The sequence below is a fragment of the Salvia hispanica genome, chromosome 1 (genome assembly GCF_023119035.1).
Source record: "Salvia hispanica cultivar TCC Black 2014 chromosome 1, UniMelb_Shisp_WGS_1.0, whole genome shotgun sequence".
Taxonomy (NCBI): domain Eukaryota; kingdom Viridiplantae; phylum Streptophyta; class Magnoliopsida; order Lamiales; family Lamiaceae; genus Salvia; species Salvia hispanica.
The window spans coordinates 39,125,203-39,146,304 of record NC_062965.1 but is presented as its reverse complement, the minus strand read 5'-3'; the positions used below and the strand labels follow the sequence as shown (position 1 = coordinate 39,146,304).

Genomic DNA, 21,102 nt, shown 5'->3' with positions numbered 1-21,102 from the left:
GATTTTCATCAAATAAGAGAAAGTCAGAAAATTGATACTTTAGATAATAAATATATTGTTCAAACTATAGCTTAAATATATTATACCCACTAGGAAAGTTTTTATGGCACACTATAAAAGCTACTAATAGATTTCAATTCTCATAAATATATACTCCCAATATCCAAAAAGTAATATGCATTTTTTGTTGGGCATGATTTTTATTATACAATTGGTATAAATAAGAAAAATATTGAAAGAAAAAATAATTAAAATATTATTAATAGAGAAAGATCCCATCTTATTAGAGATAAAATAATTTTTAAAATTAAAAGTGTATATTTTTATGGCATGGACTAAAAAAATGCATATTTTTGTGGATGGAGCCACCGAGGGAGTAGCATATAGAAATATCTAAATATTATTATTTTTAGGTAAATATAATTTTGATTTCTATTTATCGTAATATTAATATTACTACACGATTACTTAATTTTAAAATTGTTGTTGACTAGAGAAATGGGCCTTATATACTTTGTCACTGGGCTACTAATGAGGGCAGCTATATATATTAGACAAACCCTAGGGCTGCTTTCAATTGGCATATCCCATTAGCGCCGATTTCTTCAAAGAGACATTCTATCACTAGGATAGGGTTTATCCTTCAACCATGAGAGCTAAGGTAATTATCTTGTTTTGCCCTATTCTTTCATAATCAATAGCAGTTTTATTATTGACTCTACGGCTGATTGAGCTTTATTTTACAGTGGAAGAAGAAGCGTATGAGGAGATTGAAGAGGAAGCGCCGAAAGATGAGGCAGAGATCCAAGTAGTCTCTCCAATTCGCATCGGTTTTGTTTTCATATTTTGTTTCTTGAATTTTGTTATGTAATAGTTGGATATGAACTTGCATGATTTTGGATCTACTATTTACTCAATTGATGTTTCGTTGATTTAATTTCGTAATCTGTTTTTATAATGTGCTGTTGTGTATATTTCGTTATGATTGCACTTTAATAATCTTTTAGTATTTGCTGCAATCTATTTTTTCGAAATTGTTTTCAGTGCAGAATTACAATAATAATGTTATCATGCTTGCTGTATCTGTGCAGAAGTTAACTAGCATTGAACTAGTTTTTTTTTTTTCTGAATTACAATAATTTCCTTGTTAAATTAAATACTACTCTTTCCGTCTAGGGCTGACAATTTTTGACACGACACGATAACACGACACGAACCGGCACGAAATTAATGGGTTAGGGTCAGAGCTTATCGTGTTCGTGTCCTTATCGTCGACCCATTAAGGACACGAAAATTTCGTGTTCGTGTTGGGTTCGTGTTATCCGTTAACAATGCGTGTTCGTGTCGTGTTCGTGTTCGTGTTATCCGTTAACACATAATATTTTAATATTATTATTCTTATTAAAACATAATATTTTAATATTATTATTCTTATTATTTTCACTTTTCAATACTTATTTTCGTGTCATTAATGGGTTCGTGTCGTGTTCGTGTCGTGTTGATCCGAAACGGTTCGTGTCGTTAATGGGTTCGTGTCGTGTTCGTGTCTGAGGGTAGCGGGTCGTGTTCGTGTTTGAGGTTTTCTTAACGGTTCGTGTTCGTGTTTGTTGTTATCGTTTTCGTGTCGTTATCGTGTCGACACGATAACGACCCGACACGCACGATTTGCCACCCCTACTTCCGTCTCGCTTAAGATGACACGTTTTCTCTATTAATATATCCATCTTTTTTTATCTTTCTACTTTAATACTTACGCTCACTTTCTCTCTAATTAAATACTTTAACTAATAACTCCTAAAATCCTGTGCCGGCTAAGCAATGTGTCATCTTAGCCGGGACGGAGGGAGTAAAAGCTTGTATTATCTGTAGTTAATGAAATTGATTCTTGGATATTTCACTGGCTTTGATATTGTGGATAAATATATGCAAAATTTTTGAAAAGGAACCATCACCTGTTAGTTTCTAAACATTTCTCTTTTTTGCGCTTATGAAATTGGGTGTAAGCTTCTGAAAATATCATGTTTTGTGCTTATAAAATTGGGTGTAAGCCGTTCTCTAATTCGCAGTTAGTTATGCATTATCTGAAATCATAAAATACACAAAACACGTCCTAATTTATTGCTTAATTCTGCATTTTAATTATTAATTATGCGTTTAGATAATAGTAATTATAATTATAGTACATTTGTTGAGTTGAATGCCAATTTTTATGTTTCTATTTTATTTTCTTTTTTATCTCTATTTTTTTTCTTTTTATTTACTTTTTCTTTATTTAAATTATTTAAAATAATTTCTTACATTTTGTGCTGAGAAGAAATATTTCTACTTAGGAACGGATGATTAAAATATTAGGATTTAATTTGGTTATGTTTATTTGCTTCTATTTGCTTAGGAACGGATGATTAAAATATTAGGATTTAATTTGGTTATATTTATTTGCTACTATTAATTTGGTACATGAAATCAAACAATCGTTATTTTTTGTTTTACTCCGTATTGGGGAGAAAACCGCTGTAAATTTTCGAACCTTTTTTTTAATCTTTTAGGGTAAAGAACTGGAGAACTGTGAGAAGAAAAAAACGTAAAAAATGCTAAGTAATTATTAATTAATTTAAGTTTGGTGTAGATTAATAATTACTAATTAATATCTTATCCAATTCAGTTCAAAATTAATACTCCATCTGTTTCTTATAATTATGGACATTTAAAACGATACGGATTTTAATGCAAAATTTGACAAAGTAAGAGAGAAGGAGAAAAAAATTAGTAAAGTAACAGAAATTTTTTTTGATAAAATAGGAGATAGGAAAAGAAAAAAGTAATTGAATTAATGTTAGTGGATTATGGGGCCATTTTATTAGGGAGGTGTATAAGGGTGTAAAGATTTTCAAAAATGGAAAGTTTGAAAGTTGCTATTTTTAAGAAACGGACTAAAAATGAAATAGTTGTTATTTTTAAGAAACGGATGGAGTACTTCATCCCCAATAATTATACACTTTGGTTTTGACACGGTTTTAAGAAATGTAAAAAAATTGGGAATGTGAGTCTCACTTTTATATATTAATTATAGACTCCCTCCGTTCCACGTTAGTTGAGGCGTTTCTTTTTCGGCACGAGATTTAAGAAAGTTGTTTGATGAGTTAAATAAAGTAGATGAGAGAATAAAGTAAGAGAAAGAAGAGAATAAAGTAGAGGAGTTAAATAAAGAAGAGAGCGTAAAGTAAAAGAAATAAAATATGTGTGATTAGATGTTTTGTTTTTAGCCAAAAAAAGAAATGACTCAGTAACGTGGGACAACCTAAAAATGAATATGATTCAATCAACTTGAGACGAAGGAAGTAATAAAATATGACATGAATGAGTTAGTGGAACTTGATGCTTATTTACCATTTATGGTAAAGAGTAAAAGTGGATAATTAATGGGGGATTGATGAAAATGACAAATTTGGACAATGGGGGAGGAGAGAGTGATTATTATTCTTGTAATAAATTCCAACTGCCCCAGTTTTTTAATAATAAATTTTTTTCTCGAACTCCTCTAGGAGATATTGTTAAACTGGACTCCAACACATGATTTAGTGTAGTAACAATACTAGCACATATTAGGGGTGAGCATTCGGGTTTCTGTTTGATTTTTCGCCCGAACCGAACCGAACCGAAAAATAAAAAATTTTCTAAAATTGAAACCGAACCGAAACCGAAAAATCGAAAATCCGAAAACCGAACTACAGAAACCGAACTAAACTGAAAAACCGAAATTATTGGTGATTTAAAAAACCCCCCAAAAAGAAATCAGAAATACATCAAAATGTGTAAAACAATAAAATACATACTAATCTAACTAATCAAAATTAATCTGTGTAGAATACATATTGTACAATTAATCTGAAAAATACAGTACAATCAATAAACTAATCAACTAACCAAAATTAGCGTTCTCGGTATGAAAATACAATTAATTTATGACGGGGTGACGGCGACAGACTGGAGTTGGAGGTGACGGTGACGGCGACGGGCTGGAGCTGGCGTGGATGGACTTCTGGAGGTGCCGACGTGGATCTAGAGGTGACGGCGTGGGTGGAGAGCTGGAGGCATCATACCGAAGCTGGCGTGGGTGACCTCTGGAGAGCATGGGTGGACGGTTGGAGAGCATGGGTGGCAGATTTATTTTAGGGATAGAGAGTGGAGGAAGAATGGAGGAGAGAGTGGAGATAGTATGGGGCGACAGAATGTTCATGTGTATTTTTAGGGTTTAGGTTTAAGGCTAGTACTCCCTCTGTTCCCTTACAGTTGAAGCGGAACTTTTGGGCACAAAGTTTTAAAAAAAGATGTTTAGTGTGTTAAGTAGAATACAAATGCTAAAGTAGAATGAAAAGTCTTTTTTTTATTAATCCAAATGTTTGGCAAAGCTGTAACATTTCAAGAGTTGTTTGGCACAGCTGTAACTACATGAAATTTACAAAAATTTTCAGAGGGGGAATTCGCGCTCCACTTCACATTTCACTGAACTAAAAGTGGCGCCACTTCTACTCACTGCTATAAATACTCCTCCACCAAATGAAGTAAATGCTTTCCTTGGCTGTTGAAGTCTTTTGAATGCTCATAAATGGGGCACCGGGAGTATTCCTCATAATTCAAGAACCAAGTGGTTCAATTCATCATCGGAAGGTGCGTGGGCGGTGTACCTCCTCGTGGTACACTTAAGGAGGCACAGCTGAAGTTCACAATCTCCCGGCAAACCTGTACGAGGTGGTGGGATGCTGCAAAGAAACAACAACAAAGAGGAACATCAGTTCAATTGGGAAGTGTAAAAAAAGTGAGGCCTTACCCCAAAAGGCTGCATCTGGATATTGATCTATTCAAGAGTTTGCATTACTCCAAAAGGTTCCACCTCTTGAGTGTTGCAGCCGGTTTAGGTTGTTCAAAAACAACAGTATGGAGCTGGGTTAAAGCTGGCCTAATTATGCCACACATATCAGCCATTAAGCCCAACCTAACAGCTGCAAGCAAGCTGTTGCGACTGAGATTCAAGCTCAGGTTCAGGAATATGCACAACACCATACATATTGATGAAAAGTGGTTCTGCATGACTAAAAGAAGCTCAAAGATTCTATCTCGCTCCAGGAGAGCAAGAACCTCATAGAACATATAAAAATAAGAAGTTCATATCAAAAATAATGTTCATGTGTGCAGTTTGTAGGCCATTGTTTAGTGTTCATGGTGAAGTTTTGTTTGATGGAAAAATTGACATTTTTACTTTTACCCAACAAGTTGCAGCCAAGAGGTCAAGTAAAACAGGCAGGCAGGCACTATGGAGACAAAACCATAGAGAGTATCACAAAGGATGTGGTGAGGGATTGCTTGATCAATAAGGTAATGTTTGCATCTTTTTAATGCAATTAATTTCTACACATCAGCCATTACATACCAGTGTGCCTACCTTCTCATGACACACTGTTAATTCATGGTGTAATGCTATGCAAATGATGATTTTATGCATGCCACATTGTTGGGAACAGATATTGCATGCCATCATAGCCAAGTGGCCAGATGGGGCAACTAAAGTTCTCGAGATACAACAAGATAACGCAAGACCACACATCAAAGACAATGATCCAGTTTTCAAAGAAGCTGCACAACAAAGTGGTTTCATAATATCACTTGTGCAACAACCACCTAACTCACCTGACACTAATGTGAATGATTTGGGTTGGTTCAGAGCAATACAGTCACTACAAAGTCAGACTGCATGCAAGAATGTGGATGATTTAGTCAATGCAGTTGAGAAATCATTCCATGAATTATAGCCAGAGACTTTGGACAATTTTTTTCCTAAGTCTTCAACATTGTTATATGGAAATTATGAAAGTCCAGGATCAGAACAGCTACAAGCTGCCCTACATGGGGAAAGCACATTTAAGGAGGACAAATCAACTTCCACTAAATCTAAAAGTTCCAGTGGAGCTGGCTATGCAAGCAATTGCTTATCTATGGGACCAGGGGAGCAACCAAGGATTGGAGACGATTTCCCAAGCCTTGGGATTATGAAGGTATAGAAGAAGCTTTTGTGATTTTTGGATAGGCTGCCAATGTGCATGAATGATGCATTTAGTGAAGGTACATGAATGCACATATCATGCTAGTTTTTAGTGTTTTGAATTGGCTGTCAATATGCAACATTGATGCATTTTGTGTTTTTAAAAGGCTGTAAATGTGAAACAATGATGCATTTTGTGTTTTGTAAAATGTTGTCAATGTGCAACAGTGATGCATTTTGTGTTAAGGTTGTGAATGATGCAACAATGATAATTCAGCAATAGAAATTTACAAAATCACCAACCAAATTCACAACATCACCAACCAAATTCACTATACCACCAACACCATCACAAACAAAAACATCCACCACCAACAATGACACACACTAATAGCCCTGAAGGAACTGGCAGCGGCAGCGTTCGATAATTTCAAACAAATAAATCACATAATAATCAGATTTATTTAGCAGATTATTTAGACAAATTCTAATCGCGTAATTATCACATGTATCATGTTCATAACTTGAATCAATCATGCTTTAAGTATAATTGAAACCTAAAACATGCTTTTCTACGAAGCAGAAATAATACCTTGTCGATTCTCCAAAGAATCGACGATGGCTAGCGACTTCTCCGCGGATCTTCTCTCTAGTTCCTGAACTGTACTCCAATATCAGTATGAGCTGATCTCACCGGAATACTAGGACTTAAATAAAAGAGACAGAAATTCGAACCCAAGGAGAAGAGCTTGACGAAAATTTCGTCCCTCTAGGTATAGGAGTGGACGAAAATTTGAGAAAATAAAATAGTGTATTTTCTGTCTCCTTTATTCCTCTATTAATATTAAGTTCATTTTTGGGCCCGGACAAGGATCTATGGAAGGTTTTGGATATGAGCTTACCCAATTTACTTTTTACTAATTAAATTGAACCCACAATTTAATAAAAGATTTAATTGGAATATTACGAGCAGCCACTACAGAAGTAATATTGAACTCTCCCCATCCAAATCCAAAATTATAAGTAATCCGGGTTTCCGTTTTAACTTTCATTTCCCGCGCTTAAGATAAAAATGTTGATTAATTAATTAATGCCTTCTATGGATTAATTAATTAACTACTTATAAATTCCAAGAGTGGACGTAGCATGGAACTCTTATTTATTATTCATAGAGTAATCAAACTCCAACTAGCTAAGGTCCGAATAATAAAACCTTGTTTCAGGCTCCTCTTGAGGACATTATCAAACGAGACTCACCTCGCGCATGATTCAACATAATAGCAATCCTAGCACCGCTAGATATTAATCACCACTATCCAATATATCAGGATTATTGGGTTACGAAAAAACCCGCACCATTTGATTAGTCAAAGTAATGCATAATCAATACCATATGCTCAATGCTAACCTGCATTGATTAAGAAACAAATATTTATCAAGACCTCGCCTTTCAGTAGATAGCATAAAGACTCGTCGTGCTATTAGATCCGTTCAGTGCTTTACCACACCAATGTCATCTTATTTCAGTAAGACTTTAGAAATATGCGGACTGACATTGCAACCTCCACGATGGATAGTCTAATTCCATATGGGTTGTGAAATTATTCTTTTTCTCAGTTTAGGACTGACCGTGTTACCTTAAAGTGGTCGACACCCACAACCGATCTACTAAAACAAAGACTTAGACTTTATTAAGTTTACTTATACATTTAAACAAGCAATCAACATCCATTAAATGTAAAACGTAACAACATTTTGACAAAAATAATCTGTTTTATTCCTTGGAAAATAAAATAAGAGTTTTACAGTATTGAATCACTCGAAATGTGATTTCTAGTATACAAACTCTAAAAATCCCATCCTACAACAATCACATGAATGCACATATACATAATTGACAATCCATCATGAGAAATGAAGCATATAGAAAGATCTCACCCATATCACAGATCCAAGCAATTTTCAACCTAGAGTGCCTTCATCTCCCTTCTGCCTTAGCCTTGCTTTTCTCCCTTAGCATTGCATTTCTCCCACAACGCCTTGCCAGCCTCGGTGACGACATATCTCCTTACAAACTCTTCATCCGACAGTATTGCGCTTATTGGGCTGGAGGAATCTTCAAAGGTGGCATCGCCGTCACCACCAGCAAGGCCTCTAGTCAGGGAGGCACCGCCTTCACTGCCAACAACGTATCTGGTCGGGGTGGTGCCGCCTTCACCGCCAATTATGCCTCCAGTCGGGGGAGAGTCGCCTAAACTGCCTGCGGGTGTGCCTAAGGAGGACCGGCAGATGTACGGCCATAGATGTGGATTAACCCCTCATCATCTCAGGCTGATTCTCGAGATCTACGGTGGGAACCGGCGAAATACAACCTCTACCCCGAGAACTGGCCGAAATACGACCTCTTCCCCAGGAAGCGGCCGAAATACGCCCTCTACCAAGCGAGGCTGCTGGAATAAGAATGCGGCGAGGGTTAATCCAGCCGTCTCCATCGGCGAGGGGGCTGCGTGGCTCTCTCCGGCCATCGGCGTTGGCGATGTGCATGCGGTGCATTGTTTGGGGTCGGCGAAGTGAGAGAATAGACGACGTTGGTGAGTTGAGAGAGAAGAGTACAGTCGACATTGTGAGTAAGAAGATGAGGGCAGAACCTTGATTTGGTGATCGAATTTCAGAGGGGAGACGAATTTTAGATCTAGGGTTAGATGATGAAGAAGATGAAGAAGAGAGAAGGGGGAGCGTTTTTTGTTTTAGAGAGAGATGGGGAATGCAGCGAGTGTTGGGGATTTTTTTTAAGTGTGTAATTAACTTTATTAACTGTTAATTAAACCAACTAAATCACCATTAAATATGCTGATATTTTCCCTTTTTAGAAACGACTCAACTAGGAGGGAACTTCCCGAAATGGAAAAACGACTCAACTATGAGGGAACGTAGGGAGTACATATATATATATATAATATTATTATAAAATAAAATTCAGTTTTTTGGTTTTTTTTTTCATCCGAACCGAATCGAACCGAAACAAAAAACAAAACTTTTTTTATTTTCAAAACCGAACCGAACCGAAAAACTTAAAAAACTGAATCGAATTTCAAAATTTCGGGTTGGTTCGATTCAGATATTTGGTTTTCGGTTATTTTGCTCACCCATAGCACATATAGCTATTAATATACACTGTCCAATATATCAAAATTAATTTGTTGCGAAAAATCTATACCCATTTATAAGTAAAAGTAGTTATAATTAATAACATATGCTCAATTTTGTATACAAAGATTAAGAAATACAATATAAACTACTGAGACATCGTCTTTCAGTAGTTAACAATAAGGACTTGTGTTTAATCTAAATACATTATGTGCTTAAAAACTGTCGGGCTCGATAGGTCTATACCTAGAGATGCCAAAGGTTTTTCGGTTCGGGTGGTTAATCGCAGAACCGGGACATTTTGCTTGAACCGGAACCGCCGGATTTTGAGCCGCGGGTCGGTTTCGGTTCCAGATTTTACGAACCGAAATCGCCACCGAACCGCCGGTTGACTGGCGGTTTCACGGTTCCGGCAAGGTGTTCGAGGCATTCAGCATTGGCAGCCGTGAGTCGGCTTTTTCAGGCGGTATTTTGACCAAAACCGGCGGCAAATCGGGAGGTTTCACGGTTTGGGTGCGGAACACTAGGCTGACACGTTGCAACGCCGATTGGATGGTTCATGCACGTGGTCAGGCGATTTGTTGACCAAAACCGGCGGTTCCGGCAGTTTTTTGACCATTTATCAGATTTTTTTTTTAAATTCGAATTTTGAATTCAAATATATCCATCCCCCCCCCCCAATTTTTATCTATAAATACCCCCCTCTATCCTCACTTACATTTGCCCCACTCTTGTGTTAATAAGAGTTTCTCTTTTGAATCTCCCAATTCTCTCTCCGTCTCCCATTTCTTATTTGTGCTATTTGTGCTTACATTTGAATTATTCAAGTGCTACCTACTCCTACTCGTATATTACACATTGTTATACTTGTTCTATAGTTGTATAGGTTGTCTTTCTCAATTGCTAAAACAATATATATATATATATATATATATATATATATATACACTTAGGGTGCAAAGGAGCCTAACGCATCCCTATAGGGATGTATTCAAATCCTTTTCATATCTTTTGTCCTTTTTCCTTCTTAATTCTAGCCCCACGATTTTGTCATCTGACGGTTAGATTAATGCCACGTGTCATTTAATAATGCACATTTTCATTCTAATAATGCACAGCGGCTAATAATGCAACATTATAGACTAATAATGCACATTTTCATTCTAATAATGCACAATGGCTAATAATGCAACATTATAGACTAATAATGCATTGATCACAACCATCCAATTCAAGGATCCAAGGGCTGAGATTAAGAAGGAAATAGGACACTTAGGGTGCAAAGGAGCCTAACGCACCCCTATATATATATATATATATATAGGAATGTGATCATATCATAACCCATATTTATGGTGATAACCTAATATCCGTCATTTTATGGACGAAAAATATCATTTTATGGAACAGAATATCATTTTATGGAATAAAAGTATCATTTTATGCATGCTGAAAAAATATCATTTTATCGTGTATAAATATCATTTTTAGTAAAAATGATACTTTTGACCCATAAAATGATAGGGTTATTAGGTTATCACATAAATATGAGTTATGATATCATCGCACTCCTATATATATATATATAGGGTAGTGATAAATTGCAAACTTATATATTGTACAAACTCAAAACTTCTCAACACAACTTCAACACAGCTTTCAATACAATATCAACATAGTGTAAAATTTCAAGATTTTAATTGTTAGAGTTTGTATACTAGAAATCACGTTTCGAGTGATTGAATACTCGTAAAACTCTTATTTTATTTTCCAATGAATAAAACAGATTATTTTTGTCATAATGTTGTTATGTTTTACATTTAATGGATGTTAATTTATTTAAGTCCTAGTATTCTAGTAAGATCAGCCCACACTGATATTAGAGTACAGTTCGGGAACCAGAGAGAAGATTTGTGGTCTAGTACTCAAAGCATCACGTGGAGAAGTCGCTAGCCATCTTCAATTCTTTGGAGAATTAAACAAGGTATTTTTCCTGCTCCGTAGAAAAGCATGTTTTAGGTTTCTATATTCTAAAACATGATTGATTCAAGTTATGAGCATGATACATGTGAAATTTGCGCGAATAGCTTTTGTCTAAATAATCTGCTAAATAGATCTGATAATTATGTGATTTGTTTTATGCACCCGCTTCCGCTGCCGGTTCCATCATTAATGTCAACACAATATCAACACAATATCAACACAACATCAATCATTGACTACCATTGAAATTCTGTTGACATTTTCCTTTTGATGTTTTTTTTATCTGTTGATATTTTTCAATGGTCCAGATCATAGTTTTGAGTTTGTACCATATTTAAAGTTTTCATTTGATTACATTCCTATAGGGGTGCGTTAAAATGACAACACTCTTAAAATGACACTGTGACACCATGCTAGACTGCAATATTATATATGCTAGACTGCAATAGTATAAACGCTAGACGCAATCTATAGATTGCGAGTCTAGCGTATTGGATATTGCAGATCGGGAAAAATTGCAGTCTAGTGTATTGGATATTGCAGTCCGCGAAAAATTACCCTTAAGCAATTTTTATGATTGCCACATGGCAGCTTATTATTCGTCCACATGTACAAATGATTGGCTAGGAAAGGTGGTATGGTGTTACTTTAAGAGGTGTTGTCATTTTAACACAATCCCATTCCTATATATATATAAATATATATATATATATATATATATATATATAGAGTCCCATTATTCACAAACTCAGTCTTAAAGACCGAACTAGAGACCAAATTAAGGCCATTAGATCTAGATTTTAATGGATGAGATTAAACCGTGCCTCATGAATTTCGCTACTTCATTATGTAAGCAATATACTTCAAATCAGGGGTATTTCGGTCAAATTACGTCTAGGATAAAAAAAATTCAACGCTGCTTCTCCTCATTCACGCTGCGCCTCTTCTTTCTCATCTCTCTCGCTCTCTTCTTCTCCAAATCGAAGAATACTTCTCCAAATCGAAGAATTTTTCTACAAATCGACGCATTTTCTTCCACAAAGCTACTTCTTCTTCTCCGCATCTCCAAATCGCCAGCCGATTCTTCTCACTCCAATCGATTCATCATCAACTAAAATCGATTCAGCATCTTCATCTCAATAATCGATTCAACATCTCCAGCTGATTCAACTATAGTCGATACACCCACGCCGCCCCGTTTGAGAATATTATTATCACTCGTGTGTTGCTGCTTTGGAATATTGACATGTTTTAGATTGATGCTGAAGTGGAATTAGGATTCTATAATTTGTTCGATCTATATTTGCTATTAGTTTGGTTCTTGATTTTGTTTTTTCTTATTTTTTGTGGTTAATGTTTGCTTCTGGTTAATTTATGGCTATGTTTTTTTTTATTTTCACTATGACATGTTTATGTGTCTCTAGTTCTGGTTAATGTGTTTATGTGTCTCTACATATGTGGTTAATGTGATTACTTCTAGTTAATGTGTCTCTACTACGACCTGGTAATTTGGTTTCTGATTTTTATTCAATTAGTTCATGAAGCATAGTGGCGTAAGGTCAACATAGGCGTCAAATATACTCGCAGGCTGGCAAATCACAGCCAGTAGAGAAGTCAAATCACGAGGAAAGTTCATCTGATGTTCAACCACGAGGAAAGTTCATCTGATGTTCAGCCGGAAGTAAGCACTACAAGCCAAATCCCTACGCCAGAAGATGAAAAATGAAGTTATGACCAAGTTACAATGAAGTAGTAAATTCATAGGATGAAGTTAATTGTGTTGTATGAATTTTCTTTACTGGGTGTTGTATGCATATTTTTGTAAAGAAATAACATTGTATGAATTAACTAATTTATTCGATGAAGTAATAACCTCATGAAATGAAGTAATAGAAAACTGAAATGTTTTGCACGCATATTTTGCTAAAAAATAACTTTGAATGAACTAAATAACTTATGAAGTAATGATCTCAAGAAATGAAGTAATAAAAACTAACTTACTATTTTGGATGCATATTTTGGAAGAAATGACATTGGCTTCTCTAAACAACCTAATTGATGAAGTAATAATTTAAGTAATGAAGTAATATAAACTGACATGTTTTGTATGTATAAGTCTCTGAAGAAGTATACCTATAATGAAGTAAAAAACCTAATTGATGCAGTTATACACTCTTCTAATGATGTAATATGAAATATGTTTCAAATGTTGAATTGTTGTTCCGCGTTTCATGTATATAGGTGAACAAAATGTCAAGGAAAAATCCTCTAACTTACAGTCGGTCGAGAAAGCTAATCCCAAGGACTACTTAAAGAAGAAATAATGTATTTGGAAGTATAAGTTTAGGAGTTCTACTCCTGATGAAGGTAATACACCTTTTAAGCGTTCTAGATTTTTAATCTTAATTTACTTCATCTAATTCTTAAATTTATTTCTGATTTTAATCAAAACATGACTCAAATATAATCGTAAGAAGAAAGCTAAATCGAAGGTAAAACAATCAACTAACCACAACGAATCAGCTACTGGAAGAAAGATTGCTGAGAAAGGTATAAAAATTATTTGTTATGAAGTAGTAATTTGATAAAATGAATTAATAAAGCATTGTAATGAATTAATAGACACTAAATATGAACTCTCAATTTATTGTGTTGTATGAGTTTAGGGTTTTAGAATTAAACTTAACTGATGTGTGGTTTCCAGATTAAAATGAAGTACATATTCTTTTTAATAAAGTAGTAAATTGATAAGATGAAGTAATAAGTTCAGATAATGAAGTAATATAAATGATCTGCTAATACAGTAGGTTTTATTACTAAAATGAAGTAATAAAACATTATACTGAAGTAAATGACTCTAAAAAAGAAGTAATAAAATATTACAACGAAGTAACATGTTTAACTGATGTGTTGTTTGCACATTAAAATAAACTAACTACATATTATTTTTGATGAAGTAGTAAATTGATATAATGAAGTTAGTTGTGTCTTTAATTAAGTAATATAAAATGAAAATGACATTAAATGAAGTAACATAGTATTCTATGTGAACTATCTATAATTGTATATGATATGTTGTAAATTTATTTTGTATTCTTATGTATAGGTGAAAATTCCTCTCAAAAGAAGAAGTATGCAATAATTTCTTTAGAGCAAAAATATTACGATAGTTCAGTATGATGAAGTAACAATCGTACTGAATGAACTATTTTTTATCTTGCCTTTTATTCATTCTGTTTGAAGTAATATTTCAGTATGATGAAGTAATAAAACTTAATAATGAAGTAATAGACTCAGCTGTTGTGTTGTTTCATATTCTTCAGATATTTAATAGTACTTCATTCTCCCAGTTTTTTACTTCATTCGTGTGATCTTTCACTTCATTACATAGGTCTTTTTCCTCATATGTGCGGATGAGCATTATTATGGTATTTGCTTTTGCTTCAAAAGAAATGGAATTGTTGTACTAGATAACTCTGAAAATGGGGATGACAATGATTTAATTTTATTACACTTACATATGATACACAACTAAAAATAACATATATTTTGTTTTATACAAGCAGAGATCATATTTTTGTCACTTCCTCACCAACATTGGTCTTCACAAACAGTGCAAGACAATATCCAATGCTAAAATACAGAGATTAAAAATGCCATGGAGAAATTCTGAACATGTTGAAGACTGTGGAGTATTTCTAATGCGCCACGTGGAAACATACAAGGGTGAGCGCGAAGGTTGCTGGAACTGTGGCTTAAAAAAATCAAATTCGGGTGTGCTCCAGAGCTTGAGGGCCAAATATTGCTCGGCGTTGATGTTAGCGAATAACAGCCATACAAGCTTCAACAACAAACAAGTTACAATAGTATACTATGAGGAGGAACGCAAACGCCATGTAATAGATGTTGAGAAAATGATTGTAGCATATTTAAAGAAGAAATGAAGATTTTAGCAGATTAAGTTTTGAAATATACATAGATCTGTTTTGAGCAATTGAAAATAAAATACTTCGCTTATTAATGTTGTTCTTTATTAGATTTAAATGCCACCATTGGATAATAGATATAGTTCCTTGGGTAGTTAATTTGTAAAATGAAGTAATAAATTATAATAATGAAGTGGAAATCTATAATAATGAAGTAAGACTTTTATTATGAAGTATCTATTTACTGCGTTGTATGGGTTTGTGGTTTAAACTTAACTGATGTGTTATTTGCACATACAAATGAACTAAATATTCTATTTAATGATATAATAACCTCATATCAATTAATAAGCTAATGATCTGTTTTCATAATAAGCTAAACTATAGAACTAAATATTTTCAGCATAAAAAAAAATCATAATAAAGAACAAATAAGCCATTATAAAAACAAATAAGACATTATCAACTGCTTCCTCAATCTCACTTTGAATTAATTTGGAAAATTTAAACAAACAAAACATATTCATTCAACAAGAACAAAATTTCAGTTTTACAAGTTATTACTTCATAATAACCAAAGTTAGTTCATTATGAGTACATATCGCATATACACTACAATAATATCAACATTTAATATTCAACAAGAACAGAAGTTCAGTTTTACTTGTTATTACTTCAGGATAACCAAAATTTAGTTCATTATGAGTACAGATCGCATATACACTACAATAATATCAACATTTAATATTCAACAAGAACAGAAGTTCAGTTTTACTTGTTATTATTTCAGGATAACCAAAGTTTAGTTCATTATGAGTACAAATCGCCTATACACTACAATAATATCAGCATTTAATATTCAACAAGAACTGAAGTTCAGTTTTACTTGTTATTACTTCAGGATAACCAAAGTTTAGTTCATTATGAGTACAAATCGTCTATACACTACAATAATATCAGCATTTAATATTCAACAAGAACAGAAGTTCAGTTTTACTTGTTATTACTTCAGGATAACCAAAGTTTAGTTCATTATGAGTACAAATCGCATATACACTACAATAATATCAACATTTAATATTCAACAAGAACAGAAGTTCATGTTACTTGTTATTACTTCATGATAACCAAAATTTAGTTCATTATGAGTACAGATCGCATATACACTACAATAATATCAACATTTAATATTCAACAAGAACATAAGTTCAGTTTTACTTGTTATTACTTCAGGATAACCAAAGTTTAGTTCATTATGAGTACAAATCGCATATACACTACAAACATGAAAAAAAAACTGTTTTACTTCATTAGGTTTAAGCTCATGGATCAATTGCATATACACTACAATAGAGTGCCTCTTTGATGTTGTAGATAATCCAGAATTGATCCAATACTAGCTTCTTCATTATTGGTCGATGAAGATCCATCTTCAACCACAGAATTTGTCGGTGTCGTTCCTACACCATCGAGCTGCTGATGAATTTCACGTGTGGAATTCTCCATGGATGACAATTGAAGTAGATCGTGAATTGAAGGAATTGCGAAAACTGAGGCATATCGATCGAGAATTTGATGCAACAATTGCAAAACACACGATTGTTCGACGATGCAGCAATTGAAGGAATTTGATCGCGATTGTTCGACGATGCAGAAATTGCAAAATAATCATGAATTGAGGAAGCAAAACACAATGGAGGTAGAACGTGAATTGAAGGAATTGCAGATTGAGGCTGATCGCGATTGAGGTAGATCATGGAGATCGATGTAGATTGAAGAAGATGTTGGTGCAGATTGAAGAATATGTTGATGCAGATTATACAACTCACGTAAATTGCGAGAAAATTGAAGAAAATTGAGTACAAATTGATGAAGATTGCGTGAAGATTGAGTGAAGATTGTATGAAGATCGCAGAATTGAGAAGGAAAGAGATTCACATATTGTTGAAGCTTAATAAACTGTTTTCCGAAAATGCCCCTCAGCTTGTTTTTATTGAATAAAAAATTAAATTAATTGTAAATTAATCCTAATTATAAGATTAAAAATATGGAGGACCCTAATTTGGTCTCTAGTTCGGCCCTTAAGAATGGTTCGACATTGATCACAACTCTCTCTCTCTATATATATATATATATATATATATATAGAGAGAGATGTGATCAATGTCGAACCATTCTTAAGGGCCGAACTAGAGACTAAATTAGGGCCTTCCATTTTCTTAATCTTGTGGCTAGGATTAATTTACAATTTATTTTTAATTATATTCAATTAAAACTTGCTGAGGGGTATTTTAGGAAATTAAAAATTACGATCAAAACATGCAAAACTTGCTGATCACGTTCTCCTTCACAATCTGGCCGTCGACGATCTTCAATTCGTCGTTCTCCTTCAATTCTCGTTCAATCGCAATTCGTCGTTCTCCTTCAATTCTCTTTCAATTCTCTTCCAATTCTCGTTCAATTCACGATCTGCGGTCCACGATCTTCAATAAAGTTCTTCAGTTCGTCGATCGCGTTCAATTCTTCAATCATGTTCTTCTACAATCTTCTTCAATCTGCCTTCCACGAACGATCGCGTTCTACTTTAAATTACGAACTGCCTTTGATTCACCATCGCGTTTTGCTTCAATTTGGCAATATTCTGACTCTCATGGAGAATATCGACGGATTAAATTCTGATATTATTGTAGTGTAGTAAAGTTAAGTTATCCTGAAGTAATAACCATTAAAACTGAACTTCTATTCTTATTGAATATTAAATTCTGATATTATTGTAGTGTATATGCGATTTATACTCTTAATGAAGTAAAATTAAGTTATCCTGAAGTAATAACCATTAAAACTGAACTTCTGTTCTTATTGAATATTAAATTCCGATATTAATAATGAAGTAAATCACTGTTAAAATGAATTAATAAAATATTATAATGAAGTAACATCTTTAACTGATGTGTTGTTTGCACATTAAAGTATGCCATTAATTCGACTAAATTGTTGTTATAATGAAGTAATAAAACAACTAAATGAACTAAACTGTTGTTATAATGAACTAAATTTGTAGGCATAAATTGTTTGTTTTAATTTTCCACTGACAGTAGTTTGCATGTTTTATATTAGTGTCATACCTACCTGACTGTCCATCCCAACTAAAGCCCTATGTAGGACAGATTTTTCCTAAACTTGATGATGCTACTGAGTTCTATAATAAGTATGCACGACATGTTGGGTTTGACACTCGTAAACATGGATCAAAGAAGGAGGGGGATCTTGTCACATGGTTATATGTTGTGTGCAGTAGAGAAGGTGAGAAGAAAAATAAAATGCAAGGGCATGAGTCAAAACGCAGACGTTCTTCTAGGAAGTGTTTTTGCAAGTCTAAAATTGGGATTAAGTTTTGTAAGGGAATTGGTTATGTTGTCAAACAGTTTGAAGAAAAACATAATCATGATATTGTTGAGGGACGCCATAGGTGATTCATGAGGCTGAATCGCAACATTGATCTAATGCATCAGAAATTTATATTAGATTGTGCAAGTGCAAACATAGGTCCTACGTTGACTTTTAAGTTGCTGAATGAGGTTCTTGGTGGGCTGGATTATGTTGGGTGTACGGTTGTAGAAGTTCGAAACTATAGGCGCGACTTGAGAGCATTTACTCGTGGGGCAGATGCACAGATGATACTTAATGAAATGAGCCGAAAGAAGGAGAATTGTCCGGCATTCACTTATGATTTTGAGGTGAACTCCAAAGATAGGCTCACTCGTCTTTTCTGGTGTGATCCCATTGCTAAGAAGAATTTCCATCTCTACGGTGATATAATATCGTTTGACACAACCTATTCAACTAACAGGTATGAAGTATGTTGTTTATAGTAAAATGATTATTGATGTGATCAACTTGCATATGCATGAAACATTGACTTTAGGTACTAGTAACTGTCAATAATGAATTAATAGTCTACTGGAATGAAGTGAGTGCATAATTATTTAGAATTCTTAGTTGAATGTAGTAAAACTCCGACAAGATGAAGTATTTACTAAACAGAATGAACTAACTTATAATTCATGTACTGCATAACATTTACTGAATCTTTTTGATGAATTGATTTAATGCAGGTACTGCATGATATTTGCACCGTTCACAGGAAAAGACAACCATGGAAGACCTGTAACATTTGGTGCAGGCTTATTATCTAAGGAAAATGCCGATTCTTTCTCATGGTTGTTTGAACGTTTTGTCAAATGCATGGGTTCTGCACCAAAATTGATCATTACTGATCAGGATTTGGGAATGAAGGTTGCTGTGGAAAGAGTCCTTGTTGATACAAGACATCGATGGTGCATGTGGCACATCATGTTTAAAGTTGTGGAAAAGTTACCAAAGAGTCAACTTGGCAATGAAGATTTGAAAAAGGAGTTAAATAGTTGTGTTTGGTCTGAGTTGATAGAGCCTGAAGAATTTGAAGAATCCTGGAATAATGTAATGGAAAAATATGGGCTTAAGGACAATGAGTGGTTTACCTCTATGTTTGACTCACGAAAATATTGGGTACGTATCCTCCTTTGGAAACATATTTTCTGTCTGCTGAAGTATATTAGCCAATAAATGAAGTATTTTTATTACTTGATGAACTACAGGTTCCTGCATATTTTAGGGATTTTCCAATGAGTTCACTGATAAAGACCACATCTATATCTGAATCTCAGAACATATTCTTCAAGAGGTACTCCAAGTCTCGATCTAATCTTGTTGAATTTCTTATGTATTACAACAATGCATTGGATGGTCAAAGGAGCAACAATAATAGGCTTGAATACTTGGATTTTAACACAATTCCAACTTTGAAAACAAATTCGGCTCTTGAGAAGCATGCATCAACAATTTATAGTGACAGTGGTTTCAAACTAATTCAGAGTGAGATTGAGGAAGCAGTCGATAATGTCACCATGGTGACAGTGTCAACCGTTGGTGAGAATGAGATTTATGTGTTGAATGATAAGTTCTCAAAGAACTGGACAGTTTCATACTCAATTTCTTGTGATTCATATGCATGTGGTTGTAAGATGTTTGAGAGGCTTGGGCTCGTTTGCAGTCACATATTTTGGATCTTGAGAAACAAAAAATTGAAGTTAGTCCCTGATGAGTTACATGGAGGACGCTGGTTGAAGTCTAAATTTGTCAAGCCTGTGCATTTTGGTTTTGATGATAATATTGAGTCATTTATTGCTGTGGATGAGACGAAGCAGGAATACAGGGATATGCATGCAGATTTTTATGATATCGCACGGCTTATAGAGGGAGATGGTGATAAAATTCGTGCATTTAGACATATTATGGCTGAAGGGAAAAAAGAAGTACTTGGTGAGGGAAATGTATTGTCTATAAGTGAAAAGAGACAGATGATTGAGAATTTTTATGGCTCAGAAGTCCCTAGTGAAATAGAAGTTCATCCACCTGATGTTGTCAGCACCAAGGGTTCTGGTCGACGTCTTTCACGACTTGAGAAAGAAATAAGAGAGTTGTCGAAGCCTGGAAGGAAATGTGGAAAATGTGGCGAGATTGGTCAGCATGATTCAAGGAATTGTGACAAGATACAGGAGTTGAAGAAGAAGAAAAAGAGGAAACAACAATGTTGATGCTTGTTGTTCTGTTCTCTAACAGTAGTTCTGTTTTGTTGTTTATTACTTCAGTGGAATATGTTTTGTTCTTCATTTTTTAAGTTCAGTACTTCAGACCCGTAGTTTCTTATTTCATTTATAATTTGAATTTGAATTAGTTTAAACTTTTTATGAAAACAGATCATTAGCTTATTAATTGATATAAGTTTATTATATCATTAGATAGAATATTTAGTTCATTTATATGTGCAAATAACACAGCAGTTAAATAGATACTTCATAATAAAAGTCTGATACTTCATTATTATAGATTTCCACTTCATTATTATAATTTTTTACTTCATTCTACAAATTAACTACCTAATGAATTAAATCTATTATCCAATGTTAC

General features: G+C 34.2%; 1 protein-coding gene and 1 long non-coding RNA gene across 2 annotated transcripts; both read left to right on the top strand.

The window, feature by feature from the left end:
• Window positions 1-536: 536 nt before the first annotated feature.
• LOC125201547 lies at window positions 537-937 on the top strand. Its single transcript, XR_007172933.1, has 2 exons — window positions 537-661; window positions 747-937. It is a non-coding gene; the product is annotated as an uncharacterized LOC125201547 (long non-coding RNA).
• A 17,632-nt stretch (window positions 938-18,569) lies between these two features.
• LOC125196265 (protein FAR1-RELATED SEQUENCE 5-like) lies at window positions 18,570-20,729 on the top strand. The gene is made up of 3 exons (XM_048094717.1): window positions 18,570-18,943; window positions 19,209-19,641; window positions 19,731-20,729. Exons 1-3 carry the CDS (start codon window positions 18,570-18,572, stop codon window positions 20,727-20,729), a joined length of 1,806 nt encoding a protein of 601 aa, XP_047950674.1.
• The last annotated feature ends 373 nt before the right edge of the window (window positions 20,730-21,102 follow it).